This window comes from Tasmannia lanceolata, unplaced genomic scaffold (assembly GCF_043159265.1).
Source record: "Tasmannia lanceolata isolate RefF3 unplaced genomic scaffold, GAP_Taslan_0.1 ptg000020l, whole genome shotgun sequence".
Taxonomy (NCBI): Eukaryota; Viridiplantae; Streptophyta; class Magnoliopsida; order Canellales; family Winteraceae; genus Tasmannia; species Tasmannia lanceolata.
The window spans coordinates 25,290,054-25,304,965 of record NW_027518697.1 but is presented as its reverse complement, the minus strand read 5'-3'; the positions used below and the strand labels follow the sequence as shown (position 1 = coordinate 25,304,965).

General features: G+C 37.1%; 2 protein-coding genes across 5 annotated transcripts in view; both read right to left on the bottom strand.

Annotated features, from left to right (window-relative positions):
* The window catches only part of LOC143854548 (uncharacterized), a 36,859-nt gene extending 32,803 nt beyond the window's left edge, over positions 1-4,056 (bottom strand). Inside the window, exon 1 of the mRNA XM_077364574.1 lies at positions 3,870-4,056. Within this exon, the coding sequence (XP_077220689.1) occupies positions 3,870-4,021 (152 nt within the window). The 5' untranslated portion in view covers positions 4,022-4,056. The remainder of the gene's footprint in view (positions 1-3,869) is intronic.
* Positions 3,940-14,912, bottom strand: part of LOC143854547 (uncharacterized) — a 41,770-nt gene continuing 30,797 nt past the window's right edge. For 2 of the 4 annotated variants that reach the window (XM_077364571.1, XM_077364572.1), the window contains exons 8-14: positions 13,717-13,781; positions 9,862-9,972; positions 9,616-9,755; positions 9,473-9,512; positions 5,648-5,710; positions 5,332-5,528; positions 3,940-4,066 (exon numbers count right to left, since the gene is read on the bottom strand). In XM_077364571.1, coding sequence (XP_077220686.1) covers positions 4,054-4,066; positions 5,332-5,528; positions 5,648-5,710; positions 9,473-9,512; positions 9,616-9,755; positions 9,862-9,972; positions 13,717-13,781 — 629 coding nt within the window. In that variant the 3' untranslated portion in view covers positions 3,940-4,053. Of the gene's footprint in view, positions 4,067-5,331; positions 5,529-5,647; positions 5,711-8,179; positions 8,293-9,472; positions 9,513-9,615; positions 9,756-9,861; positions 9,973-13,716; positions 13,782-14,912 lie in introns of those variants that run through there. The other 2 variants (XR_013237542.1, XM_077364573.1) reach the window with 2 other exon arrangements.

The following is a 14,912-nucleotide window of genomic DNA, read 5'->3' as shown; positions in this document are numbered from 1 at the left end:
ATATATACATACATATATATATGGGTGAAATTAGGGTTACAAGGAGAATGACAAGAATACCCCCATATGGGTATATAATTACACTACTACTCTTAACAGGATGGATATAAGAAATGACGGAAGGTGACCCCAAATATGAGAGATGAGAATATGAGAATCTTACAGTGAAGTCATGATTGTTACAAAAGAAATTTAAGGGTGTAACAACAAGAGGAGGAAGAAAGAAAAGAGGAGAAAACAATCGAAATGCTGGCATAGGATTCAAATGATCCCTAGCCCATTTATATTAATAATGAGAACAAATAATGACCAAGGAGCCCTTAAGGGGAATAAAAAACATAACCTGCTAAGGGCAAAAAGGGGAAAGACGGAAGATATCGATACTCACGAGAGGCTCCGAAAGAAACGAAGGACCCAAGGCATTAGTAAGGACATCAGCCAGCTGCTAGGAAGATGGAACAAATGGAGTGCATATGATGTTGGCCCGAACCTTCTCTCGCACGGAATGAATGCCGAGCTCGATGTGCTTCGGAAACTCAAGAAACACAAAATCAAAAGCAATACGGACGAAAAGCTAGTTGTCACCGTAAAGCCCTACCCCACTTAGGATTGCTTTGTGGATCACCCGATCAATGGTTAGATCGCAAGATCGCATTGATCGGAAATTGACGGTCCTCATTAATCTTGTGTTAATTCAAGTTTATCTCTGAATTTTTTTGTGGAACAAACTTTCCATGGAAAATATCTTTCCACCCATATGAGTTGGACGAATTTTCCAAGGGCGAAAATCTTCCAACTCATAAGATTCGGTGGATCATCCAAATCTATTGGTTGGCTTTTATTTTTGGCACGTTGGCTTGAAAAATCACTTAATTGGAATAAAGAAATTCAAATTCTTAAAGGAGGGAAAACTAATAAGGAAAAGATGTGTACTACCTTTTACTTACCTAATTAAATGACCTAAACTATGGAAACTTAGCTAAATATTAGAGATTTGAATTGCAACCTTTATTTATACCCAAAATCTCTCCCAAAAGGAGAGATCATATTTCATTCAACCCTCCCCTTGACCGAAAAAATAAAACGTGTGGAGAGAGGAGAAAGAGAGAGAGAGACTAAGCCAGAAGGAGATTGGCTGGGTCTTCCTCGCACTTATAACTATTCAAGTACGTACCCCTAATCATGCCATACATTGATTTTGTGCATTCTCCTTTTTATCAGTACTTTACATATAGGGTAATGATTTTCATGCATGCTCTTCCATTTATTTTCAGTCCGAGGTGTAAGGATTTAAAAGGATTCGATATCAATACGTTAGGCATAGAATTTATTTAATGATTTTCATATATGTTTTTCCATTAGTTTCCAGTTCAATGTATAAGGATTTAAACAAAATTATTCAATGTCAGTACTATATGTACAGAAGTTATTTAATGATTTTCGTAAGTGTATATATTTTTACCAATAAAATTTTCATCAATGTACACTTTCAACAAATGATTTCGTCAATGCATATAGGTACTGGCAGAAATCAATTGGTGTATATAGCAAGGTTGCCAGAGCAGGAATCGAAAACAGGAATCGAAAGCGGGAATCGAAGGCTCCCAGGGAAGAATCCTGCTCAAGGTTGCCATAGCGGGAATCGAAACGGGAATCGAAGGCTCCCAGGGAAGAATCCTGCTTCCTTTGTATATAGGTACTGGTGAAAACCACTTTATCCATATAGGTACGGATGAAACTAGGTACTGACGGAAATCATTCGGTGAGTATAGGTACTGACGAAAATCATGGGATTCATTCATGCAATGACGAAAAATCGTTTAACTCATATAAGTACTAACAAAAATCATTTGGTGGTATGGTATTGACGAAAATCATTTGAGCCACAAACTCACTGACGAAAATCGTTTGGTGTATATATGCACTGATGAAAATTTTTTGGGGCATATATACACTTACGAAAATCATTTCGTGTATATATGCACTGACGAAATAATTTGGTGAAAGTATGCACTGATGAAAATCTTATTGATAAAAATATATACACTTATGAAAATCATTAAAGAACTTCTATACATATAGTACTGGCATTGAATAATTTTGTTTAAATCCTTATACATAGAACTGGAAACTAATGAAAGAACATACATGAAAATCATTAAATAAATTCTATGCATATCGTAGTGTATCGAATCCTTTTAAATCCTTATACCTCGGACTGAAAATAAATGGAAGAACATGCATGAAAATCATTAAAGAGACCTTATATGTATAGTACTGATGAAAAGGAGAATGCACAAAATCAGTGTATGGGTCACGGGTACTTGAATAGTTATAAGTGCGAGGAAGAACCAGCCAATCTCCTTCTCTCCTTCTTGCTTAATCTCTCTCTCTCTCTCCCCTCTAGCTCCACACATTTTTTTTGGGCCAAGGGGAGGGGTGAACGAAATATGATATCTCCTTTTGGGAGAGATTTTGGGTACAAATAAATGTTGCAATTCAAATCTCTAATGTTTAGCTAAGTTTCCATAGTTTAGGTCATTTAATTAAGTAACAGCTAGCACACACATTTTCCTTATTAGTTTTCCCTCCTTTAAGAATTTGAATTTCAAACTTCTTTAATCCAATTAAGTGATTTTTCAAGCCAATGTTCCAAAAATAAAAGCCAATCATATGGGTGGAAAGATATTTTCCATGGAAAATTTGTTACACAAAAAAGTTTAGAGATAAACTGGAATTAACACACTTTAAGGATTAATGAGAACCGTCGATTTCCGATCAATGCGATCTAACCATTGATCAGGTGATCCAAGGTCTGATATAGCAAATCTAGCACGAAAGCGACCCTAGGTGGGGTATAACTTTATAGTGTTGGTTAGATATATCACTCAGCCTACCAGACGTTATATGTGCAGGGTTAGGGAGGTCTCAAAAAAACTTTCAAGACATATGTATGCCCCATCACAAGCCTAAGATTCCAAATTATTGCTTTTGTGGGCATGAACCCTTTTTTTAGATTTTTTTTCCTTTTTTTAAAGCTTAAACCCTTACTAAGGTTCAGTTAAGTTGAGGGGAGTCTTATAAGACCTATTTCCTATTCTAAAATAATTCCTTTGATGATTTTAGAGAGTTTTGAGGTCATAGGCCGTTTGTTTCCGAGTATTTCATAAGAACCTGGAAAGCATATGATTTGCATCTTATGAAAATGCACCTATTTTGTACTTTCGGCACACTATCCCTGATCCCCAGCTTAGGGCTCCTGACATCCATACTAGACATGCGAACCTTCAAGCCCATATTGTAATCACAAGTGGACGGGGAGGCATAAGAGTATGAAAGGGATAGAAATCAAGACCTAAATAGAACATATATCTTTTTTCTACATTTTTGTCGTAATTTTTTTTATTTTTTTCTATTTATCCTTATTTTTTATTTAAAATTTCAAAAAACATCGTGAAAGGAAAAAATGCCTAGCCATTGAGAGCAATGAAAGTGAGACACTATGTAAAAATTTATAGCGAGAAAAATGTCTAGGATAGGATGAGTGAAATTTTGTTGACTATTTAAATAGAAAAAAAAAATAGTATGATGTTGGAACATTCAAAACTATCATTTCGAATGCAATGCAAGTGAGATAATGAAAGATAACAAATATACACAAAACGTTGTGAACCACCATTAAACAAAAGATGTATGTGAAATAAAAGAAAATACTTTTAATAGCACCATTGAGAAGAAAATTGAACAAAATAAGGAGAAATATTAGACTGCCTGAAAACTGAATATATTTGCATTTTTTCCTTTATTTAAACAAAAACTGAAAATACAAGCATAAAACAATGCTTGCCACGTATAAAATTTAGACCAACCTTTCTCCAACGCCAATATTCCATTGACATGGACCAGTTGAAGAAGCACTTAAGATTGTTCTAACAGCATAGGGTAGACTGTGGACCCCATTATCCACAAGAGAGTGGATGGTATGAACCGGGTGGCTGGTCAAACCACTTATGGATTCCATGGGCCGTGAAGTTTGACGCAAGTCAAACCCTATCAGCATGCCATTCTGCACAAAGGAATAAGAAAATATTGGAAATTATGGTACACAGCATATTAATAATCTAAAGCCAATCATATGGGTGGAAAGATATTTTCCATGGAAAATTTGTTACACAAAAAAGTTTAGAGATAAACTGGAATTAACACACTTTAAGGATTAATGAGAACCGTCGATTTCCGATCAATGCGATCTAACCATTGATCAGGTGATCCAAGGTCTGATATAGCAAATCTAGCACGAAAGCGACCCTAGGTGGGGTATAACTTTATAGTGTTGGTTAGATATATCACTCAGCCTACCAGACGTTATATGTGCAGGGTTAGGGAGGTCTCAAAAAAACTTTCAAGACATATGTATGCCCCATCACAAGCCTAAGATTCCAAATTATTGCTTTTGTGGGCATGAACCCTTTTTTTAGATTTTTTTTCCTTTTTTTAAAGCTTAAACCCTTACTAAGGTTCAGTTAAGTTGAGGGGAGTCTTATAAGACCTATTTCCTATTCTAAAATAATTCCTTTGATGATTTTAGAGAGTTTTGAGGTCATAGGCCGTTTGTTTCCGAGTATTTCATAAGAACCTGGAAAGCATATGATTTGCATCTTATGAAAATGCACCTATTTTGTACTTTCGGCACACTATCCCTGATCCCCAGCTTAGGGCTCCTGACATCCATACTAGACATGCGAACCTTCAAGCCCATATTGTAATCACAAGTGGACGGGGAGGCATAAGAGTATGAAAGGGATAGAAATCAAGACCTAAATAGAACATATATCTTTTTTCTACATTTTTGTCGTAATTTTTTTTATTTTTTTCTATTTATCCTTATTTTTTATTTAAAATTTCAAAAAACATCGTGAAAGGAAAAAATGCCTAGCCATTGAGAGCAATGAAAGTGAGACACTATGTAAAAATTTATAGCGAGAAAAATGTCTAGGATAGGATGAGTGAAATTTTGTTGACTATTTAAATAGAAAAAAAAAATAGTATGATGTTGGAACATTCAAAACTATCATTTCGAATGCAATGCAAGTGAGATAATGAAAGATAACAAATATACACAAAACGTTGTGAACCACCATTAAACAAAAGATGTATGTGAAATAAAAGAAAATACTTTTAATAGCACCATTGAGAAGAAAATTGAACAAAATAAGGAGAAATATTAGACTGCCTGAAAACTGAATATATTTGCATTTTTTCCTTTATTTAAACAAAAACTGAAAATACAAGCATAAAACAATGCTTGCCACGTATAAAATTTAGACCAACCTTTCTCCAACGCCAATATTCCATTGACATGGACCAGTTGAAGAAGCACTTAAGATTGTTCTAACAGCATAGGGTAGACTGTGGACCCCATTATCCACAAGAGAGTGGATGGTATGAACCGGGTGGCTGGTCAAACCACTTATGGATTCCATGGGCCGTGAAGTTTGACGCAAGTCAAACCCTATCAGCATGCCATTCTGCACAAAGGAATAAGAAAATATTGGAAATTATGGTACACAGCATATTAATAATCTAAAGCATTAGCAAACTAATGAATTCGGTATATAGAAATAGAAAAACTAGCTACTAGTTTGACCTGTAATCCAGCATACACATGTTGCGGACTGTGGAAATCCCATGAACATGACCAAGCGGGGCCCTGAAAGCATATGATGTTTAATAACAAGATTTTTTACTCAAGGAATTATTATTGAACACTTTATCAAGAGAACATACAGTTACCACCATGAGCTGAACAACCAGCACCCAAAAGCATATTTAGAGCTAAAAATAGAAAGGGTCTCTCTATCTCTCACTAAGCTGGATCATACACGTCTGTGTCTTATCCTTCTCATTTTTGACGTCTCTCTCTCTCTCCCAAAAGTGAAACCCATCTTTCCTTTTTTTTTTAAAACGGGAACCCCTCTCTTCATTTCTGTCTCCCTTTCTCTCAGTCTCTCTCCAAAACTTCCCCCTTCTGATGTCTCTCTCTCTCCCACCATCCCCACTTATCATGTTTCTTAACACTGATATAAATCTAGGCATGACCCAGATCACACTGAAAAGAGCCAAAAACGAGTTCACGGGCTGTAAGCAAAAGAGCAAGCAACGAGGAGAAATATTGATTCCTCGATGGATTGGCACATCATACAATGATTCGACATCCCATCCCCAATGGATCAAGTGATCCACTGTAAGGAGTTTCTCCAAACTTGCCAAACAACAAAAAGTGGTGACCCTAAGAGGACTAATAATGGACCAAAGACTTTTTGTGTGGCATGCCATGCGTTTAATGAGAACAAGAAACAGTAAGGAGAAAATAACTTGATAGGGTTTGTTAACAGAAAGTTCAGAGAGAGAGATAAATGAGTTAGGGTAATCTCCCCCTGACTCATATCTTTATACTAAAACATAAAGGAATGTACAAAGTCCTAAATGCCCTTAGGCAAGTTATATATTCCAACACTCCCCCTCAAGCTGGAATGTAGATATCAAACATTCCTAGCTTGTTACATATATCACTCAATTTTGACTTATTTAAGGACTTTGTAAACATATCAGCTAATTGTTCCCCTGACCGAGTAAACACAGTGCAAATCTCTCTTTTCTGGATTCTTTGACGGATAAAATGACAATCCACTTCAATATGCTTGGTGCGCTCATGGAAGACTGGATTGCTGGCACTGTATATTGCAGCTTTGTCGTCACAATAAAGCTGTGAAGGAGAAGATGAAATGAAGCCAATTTCAGAAAGAAGTGAACGTAGCCAAATAAGTTCCGTGCTTGTCTGTGTCATTGCCCTGTATTCAGCCTCTGCACTGGACTTAGCTATAACATCCTGCTTCTTACTCTTCCATGAAACAAGATTGCCACCTACAAATATACAATACCCAGTGGTGGACCGTCTATCTGCTGGGGATCCAGCGCAATCTGCATCAGAGAAGCCTTCAACTTTCATATGGCCATCTCTTTTGAACATCAATCCCTTCCTTGGCTTCTCCAACGTGGCAGAAGAAGTAGAATCTGCAAAAGCTGGCTGCGAGACCTCGAACTCGAGAGAAGGGGTGAAAGATGCCGCGCCATGTTGGAAGAATGCCTCAGACTCAAAGAACGTAATATTGGATGAGACAAATCAGCGACGCAGACGAGGGCTATAGCAACAATAGCCTTTCTGCGTACGAAAATACCCCAGAAAGACGCAACGCTCAGACCGGGGATCGAGTTTGTCACGGCCAGGTCCAAGGTGAAGAACAAATCAAACGCATCCAAATACACGAGGTGTCAAAGGAAACTGTTCCTTAACAGGAGATAAAATCTCAAAAGATGAAGCATCCTCTAAGACGGAGGAAGGAAGGCGATTTGCTAAGAAACACGCCTTGAGAAGGGCATCACTCCAGTATGCCTTAGGAACACTCATCTGAAAAAGAAGAGTGCAACCTACTTCAAGCAAATAACGAAGTTTCCTCTCAGCAACACCATTCTGTTGAGAGGTGTACGCACACGAAGACTGATGTAGAATCCCATGTTGGGAGAGATTGGATTGAAAGTCGTTAGTATCAGAAAAGTATTCTCTAGCATTGTCAGTATGAAGACATTTAATATTGCAATTATATTGATTCTTAATTTCAGGATGAAATGTGCGAAAAGCAAAGAACACGTCAGATCTACTCTTCAGTAAATATAACCAGGTCATGCGTGAGAAGTCATCAATAAACACAATAAAATACTGAAAGCTAGTACTAGACGCGACCCTAGAGGGTCCCCAGTCTCATTGTAATCCATTCTGATGTAAGGGGACCCCATATATACTGGCTTTCAACCTCTAACTTCTTTATACACACACATATATACATATACATAAATGTATATACAAGGTGTGGCCTTTGGAAGAAAAAGGAGCGAATATATCATTTCCCTATATATACTGAACAAGTAAATTTATTAAAAGGGAACAACAATATACAATGAAGCTAGATGGAAAACACCATCAAGAAAAGAAAGAAAAACTTATTACAAAATGGACACCTCATGCCACACTATCAATTTGCTAGCAAATCAGCACACTAATTTCCTTCGTGGTGGATATGAAAGTGATCACTCGTACTGCATCAAAATATATTTCATATACCTAAAGTACTTTCTAAACCTCCGTGGAAGAATGGATTCCTCTTTAAGGTAATTGATAGTGTTGATGGAGTCGCCTTCTACGCATAATACAGAAATAATGCTCACCCTTTAAATCTGTAACATTAAAGAGGGCTTAAAATAGCTAGAAAGTACATCAGATATATCTTGTGGTTCGTATGAACCACCACAGACACTATTAACAGAAAATCCTACTTTGAGAGCAGCACATACGGAAGTTTTTGTTAATTCGCACGTTTGTCTGAAAGGAAATGAAGAAAAAAGTAGAACATTGAACCTGATCTGTATGTTAAGATACTATGTTACAATCTAGGGTTCAATCATAAAGAAGAAAAAATGAAGAGAGAGAGAGAGAGAGAGAGAGAGATGGAAACATTTACATGGTACGAGTAAACTATTACATGGTACGAGTAAACTATTGCGTGATCCCTCTGCCCCCATCAGAGTGGTCAGATACAGGAGGAACATTTCAGACCTTAATGGGAGAGTAATCTTTGCCAATGCAGGTTATTGTTGTGACGATCAAACAATTGATACTGAAGTGAACGCAACTTGGTTCGGATTCGTGCATAAGGGAGATTGGATGCTCTATAATAATGTTGGAGGGAAAATCGATCACCATTGAATAATTGAAAGGAGAGGCATGCCACCTGTGGGCATTTCATTGGTTATTTTGACAAGTTTAGTGTCCTTGTGATAATGAAGTTAAAACTTGTATGGGGCGAGATACCGGAGGTGTAAAATTTTGTTTTCCTTTTTTGTTTTCTTCTTTTTATTGTTTTGCTTTTGGGTCTCTGTATGGCTTTGTTAGCCTTTGCTTCTTGTTTTAAGGAATTACTTGTTTGAAAAAAAAGGAACGAAATCTGTCAGCTCAAGCATATTAGCATCAACTTAAAGCATGTCATATTAATTATCAAAAAGCAACTAGAAAATATAATTATTAACACAAATGACGGGTTTATGAAGTTTTAGCCCCTTCCTGCGTACATGATTTCACATTAAAGTTAGGGCAGCGATAAACCGACCCCCAAATATCTTAAATCGACCCCCTATGTCTCTTTCTATCTTTTCTGGGTTAGAGAGAGGAGAGAGAAAGACACATAGGTGGTCGATTTAAGATATATGGGGGTCCATTTATCACTCCCCTAAAGTTAATGAAAGTTTATTTAAATAAAAGAATGATGAGAAGGCATGCAATCCAATCCAAAAGACTAAATCTGAACTTCCTTAAGCAGCAGACATGAATTTCACAGAAAATGAAAAAGAAATTTTTTACCGGTAGGTCATATGTCAGAACAATATTGTTGTTTTCCGTGCTGAAAAAGATGGAAAATTCACAATCAAATATATACAGTAAAAAGGGTTACAATAATACTAATCATGATGGGGAAAAAACCACTTTCAAGAACAGTAGTGCACCTGAAAATTGACAATTTCTTCCCCATTGAAGCAAAAAGTGCTAGTCTTCCAGGATTATGGGAAATGCGTATGTCACGAACAGCTCTATAACTAGATGGAAGGGATATATTCTCATTTACATATGGAAATCGCAGGCTAATCTGCAGAACGAGATTAACAATGATTAAATTAGAGTGGGAAATTAATCTCATTTATACTAATCAATGCAAGGAACTTATCTAAACGTATATAAACAAGTAACTTTACTTTGGTGAGCACATGTGCGCCATCCATTCCTGGTAGTCTCCGGGACATGATCATAATTTGACTGGAAGAATCCATATCAAAAATCCGAGCACCATCTACCTCAAGCTCATCCTGTAAACAATAAAACTGTTAGGTGAAGGTAATGAACACGAACCAAGGTTTAAAATTTCGGTTTCGGACATAGCCGAAACCGAAATTTCGGCCGAAATTCAGTAAATAAAAAAAACAAATTACATTATTGTGCGGAAATTTCGGCCAAAATTACCGAAATATTGAAAAAAAAATTAAAAAATTACATTATTTTCCTGAAATTTCGGATTTAGGTGGTTTCGGTGTCGGTCCCAACAGAAATTTTGGTATTTAGGCCAACATTTAAAACCATGACAAGGACCAGCATTAGTAATCATGGCGAAAACAAGCAAACAACTCAAAATACAAACCACATCATAAGCATGCATAGCGCAAACATAGTAGAAACAATTAGCATTCAGACCGAATGACTCTATGAAATTACGTCGATACTTCCACATATTACGGGTAACGTAGGAGACATCTCTATTTTTCCCCGGGGGATCTTTAGAATTACCACTGCTTAGCTTGGCATAGAACAAGAACGTCAACTAAAGGATCACTTGAAAATGAAATTATTGAAATTGACAGGTAAAATAGAAATTTTCTCTACAGTTAATCATTCATTGAAAATTGATTACAAGAAAACACAGATATGGCATTCATAAGTGACATTCAAAATAACAAGAATGCCCTACAATATAGTAGTGTAATAAAAATTGATGTCTTCTACATTTCTATCTCTCCTCAAGCTGGAGCAAAGATACTTGTATTGCCAACTTGTTCGAGAATCTAATGAAAGATGAGTATTCCTTTCCACCTTGAATAAACATACCGTTAACTAACTACCTGAATGGACATAGACGGCAGAGCTCAGAAGTCCCATCCAAAAAGTACTATGATATGGCATCATGGGTTATATTTGGATGGATGTCCGAGCTGCTATCCTTTTGGAAGTTGCTACCATGGAATGAAAGTTTAAAGTGTGGTAGTACATGTGCAACTAATAAGAAAAATTTTAGACACTGGTAGAATTTAAAGTTGAGGTTTCCTTCTTGTTAATGACCTTGGCTGCCTATATGAGGGGTTGAAAAGGAAGTTCATGTGGCATGAACTTACAAGAAATCAAGAGTTCAACATCGGGTCATGGTGCGTCTTGGGGAGGAGAAATTATGTTAAGGTTCTCACATTTGATAAAAAATCGCAAAGGTTCTCAAATTTGATTTTTTGAAATGAAGCACACAGAGTGAACTACCCTACCTTCCGTAACAAAACATGAGATGTAACTCCAGAATCCCAGCCGAAGTCATAACATCATCATATTGTACGAAAAAATTTGCCAACTTATCAGCTTTTGAGTTTCCTTCTTGTTGAAGAGTGTTGAAGGGTACTTTGGTCATTACATGTATGCTGCAAGGTATTGTAGTCTTTGTACCATGTTTCCCTACTTTGGGCCTATATATACATCATATTCATGGGTGGACTCCTTAGTGGAGAATCCCTCATCTTCTCCCTCACTCTTTCTCTTCTTCTCTACCTTATTCACTTCTCAACATGGTATCAGGGCTACGATCCTAAGGGAAAGAAGAAGAGAGTCCCCAAACCCTAGCTCCATCTCCATCACCAACAACCCTAACCTTATCCATCTCCCTGTTTTTTTCCTCACTTCTCGCACGACCCCCTCTCTCCCATACGGTTTTTTTGTGCATTTACGCTTTTGCTGGTTTTACGCATTTGCGTTGGGTTTCCGTAAATCATCTCTCCCTCAAATCTCTCTCAGATCTCAATCTCTCTCTCTCTCTCTCTCTCTCTCTCTCTCTCTCTCTCTCTCTCTCTCATGTGGCCCATGTATTAGGCAAACCCATTCATGCCACCTCTTGCCGTGGACCTCTCCACTCCCCACGTAAACCCTCCTTCCCTCTCCAAATCTTTGTCGTAAACCCTTATTCACCATTCCCCCTTTGTCGTACGCCCTATACTCCCATTCTTCTTAGATTTACAACCCAAAAACGCCAAATCCCTTTTGGTCGATAGTTGCTCACTAACATCCCATTTGAGGAAGAAACCTCCTTCCCAATTCCTTAATTCCAAACCCTAAATCCCTAAACCCTAACCCCTTTTGTAACTACCATTTTTAAATCCATACATTTTCCAAAACAAAACAAAGAAAAAGACCCCCTCTTGTATATTCTTTCCCTTCTTTTCTCCATCCATAACTTCATTTCTTGTTCTTCTTTTTTTTTGTTCTAAATCCCTAAATCCATTTCTTTTCTCAATCCATCAATCCTTTTCTCTTCAAAATCCCTACTGTTGTTGGGATCCTTCTAGTTCCACATCATTCCTTTCTTCATGGTTTAAATCCTCCCTTCCGTTAATGTTTCAATCGAACTATGCGAAACATACATTTCATATAAAAAAACGCAAAGTTTCCGTAGAAATGACAGAAACCTGATAAAATCGACTCCACTAGCAGAAAAGAGAAGAACAAGAAGATTCCTTTAAGATATTTATAAAAATGCAACAAAAAAGAAAAAGAAAAACCATCGGCGAAGAATCTTACTTGGATTTTGGTCATGATTTCGTGCCAAAATGTTTCCATGATTTTACAAGATTTCGGCCAAAATTTCGTACCAAAACTAAAATATTTCTGTTTCATTGATGACCGAAAACGAAAATGAAATTTAAAACCTTGTATATCGGTGGGGCGTACATAGAGAGCCTAATGGCAAAAAGAACATTGGAACCCACATCTTTTATTAATCAGCGATCTACTAGTGGGGCTCACACAGAAGGCCATGCCTAAAAGCCAATGAGGCTTTACTTGTATAATAGTGGGGTGTACACATAGAGGCTTAATGACCAAAAATAATGGCCCCACATGTATGTGAATCAATGATCTACTAGCTGGGCTAAGATGGAGGCCCCAACAAGTAAAAACTAATGGGCCCTACATGTATGGTAATTAATTTTTTTTTTTGGGGATAGGTAAGCTGGGATCGAACCCCTAAATGGTATTTAAGTATATACTAATGGGGATTACATAGAGGGTCTAATGGCCAAAAAATTAATGGACTCAACATGTATACAAATCACTAAACAACTAGCAGGGCTAAGATTAAGGGTCCAATGGCAAAGGGGCCTATTCATAGTAATGAATTATATACTAGTGGGTCTCACATAGAGGGCATAGTAACAAAAAAGTAATGGACCCACATGTATATTAATCAATAAGAGGTAACTAGGGCACAACGAAAAAAAGCCAATGGGGCTCATACATAGTAATAAGTTATATACTAGGGAAGGCTACATGAAGGACCAAACGGTCAAAAAATAATAGACCCCACACATTAATCAATGACCTCCTAGTGGGGCTTAAGATGGAGGGCCCAATGGCTAATGATCAATGGATCCCACATCTATTACAAGTTATCACTAACTGTCAAACCCCAATGGACCCCATAGGTCCAAATCTTACCCTACACTTTTTTCCAGACAGAAAGAAAAGTTGCATCCAAGGTTTTAAGATGGAAAACTGACAAAAAAAAGGTGTTTTCCTTTCCAAATTGAAAGGTCTTTCCACCTCGGAAAGCCTTTCCTTACGCAACAAAACAATGGAAAGTGGTGAAAACGTGGAAAATGTTTTCCTTTCCACAACTTTCCATTGCTTTCCCGCCAAACAAACAGGCGCTAAAGAAAAATGTGCATATTGTCAAAAAAAAAAAAATATATATATATATATATATATATATATATATATATATATATATATATATATCAAAGCCACACCTTCAAAACAAAGCTGCAACGTGAGGATCCTCTTCGTCCAGAATTTTGTGAGCCAAAGCTGTCATCTGCAAACACATTCAAACAGTTCATGACCAATCGCTAGTTCCAAGAACTCCCAATCGAGACCAATAATAGAAAATGCATGCTACACTATTACAATGACTTCTCGTGACCAAGCATAACTTGAACTCGAGAAACCCTAAGTCACAAATATCTCCGACATTTTCAAAATATAGTGATTTTATCACAATATTTTGATAAAACGACAAAATCCCGTAATAAGCCCGAGAATTTAAAACATATAGCGATTTTTTCATTTACCGCGATAATATCATGATATTTTTACAAAAAAATTATTTTATATTTTTCTTAATTTATATATTTTATGGGAAAACTTTTTGTGAGCTTGAGCTCATATAGCTTATATGAGCAAGAGTGCCTCAAAAACATGGGTCCCACATTTTTTGGGGTGATCCAAAGCATTCATTTGGAAGGACTTTACATAGATAGGGAGTGTACCAAAAACCAGGTCCATAGGATCATCCTAACCCATCCAAAAGTGGAGGGGAAAATGGACAGACACTGTTTGTCGACAAATCTGCCCATTTTTTGCCTCCATTTTTTGAGGGGTTAGGATGATCGAATGGACTTGATTTTTGGTACACACCCTATCTATGATGGGGCCGTGCAAATGAATGGTTTGGATCACCACAAAAAATGTGGGACCCATGTGTTTGGGTTTGGGCACTCAAGCTCATATAAGCTTATATGAGCTCAAGCTCACGAACAGTTTTCCCATATTTTATTTTATTTTAATTTTTTTTAATAGTAGCCAAATTTTATTGAAAAAAGAAGACCGAGATGGTCAAGATACAAGCAAAGAGAAATACAAAATAGAAGAAAAGATAAAAAAAGACATCAGGGGAAGAGAGTCGAAAAGGTGCAAAGCTTCTTTTGCCAACCTATCTGCCACCTCATTAGCAGAACGCCGAACAAGTTTGAAGGATATAGTCAAATATCTAGAGCAATCTGATATCTCATCAAAGTATCTATCAAATCTCCAAGGATTCTTCTGGGGACCTCTGAGCCATTTGATGACATTTGAGGAGTCCCCTTCAACCACCACGTTATCCAGACCATTCGATGCCAATAGTTTGATTCCATGGTGAGCGGCACGGACCTGAGCTTCCAAGGCA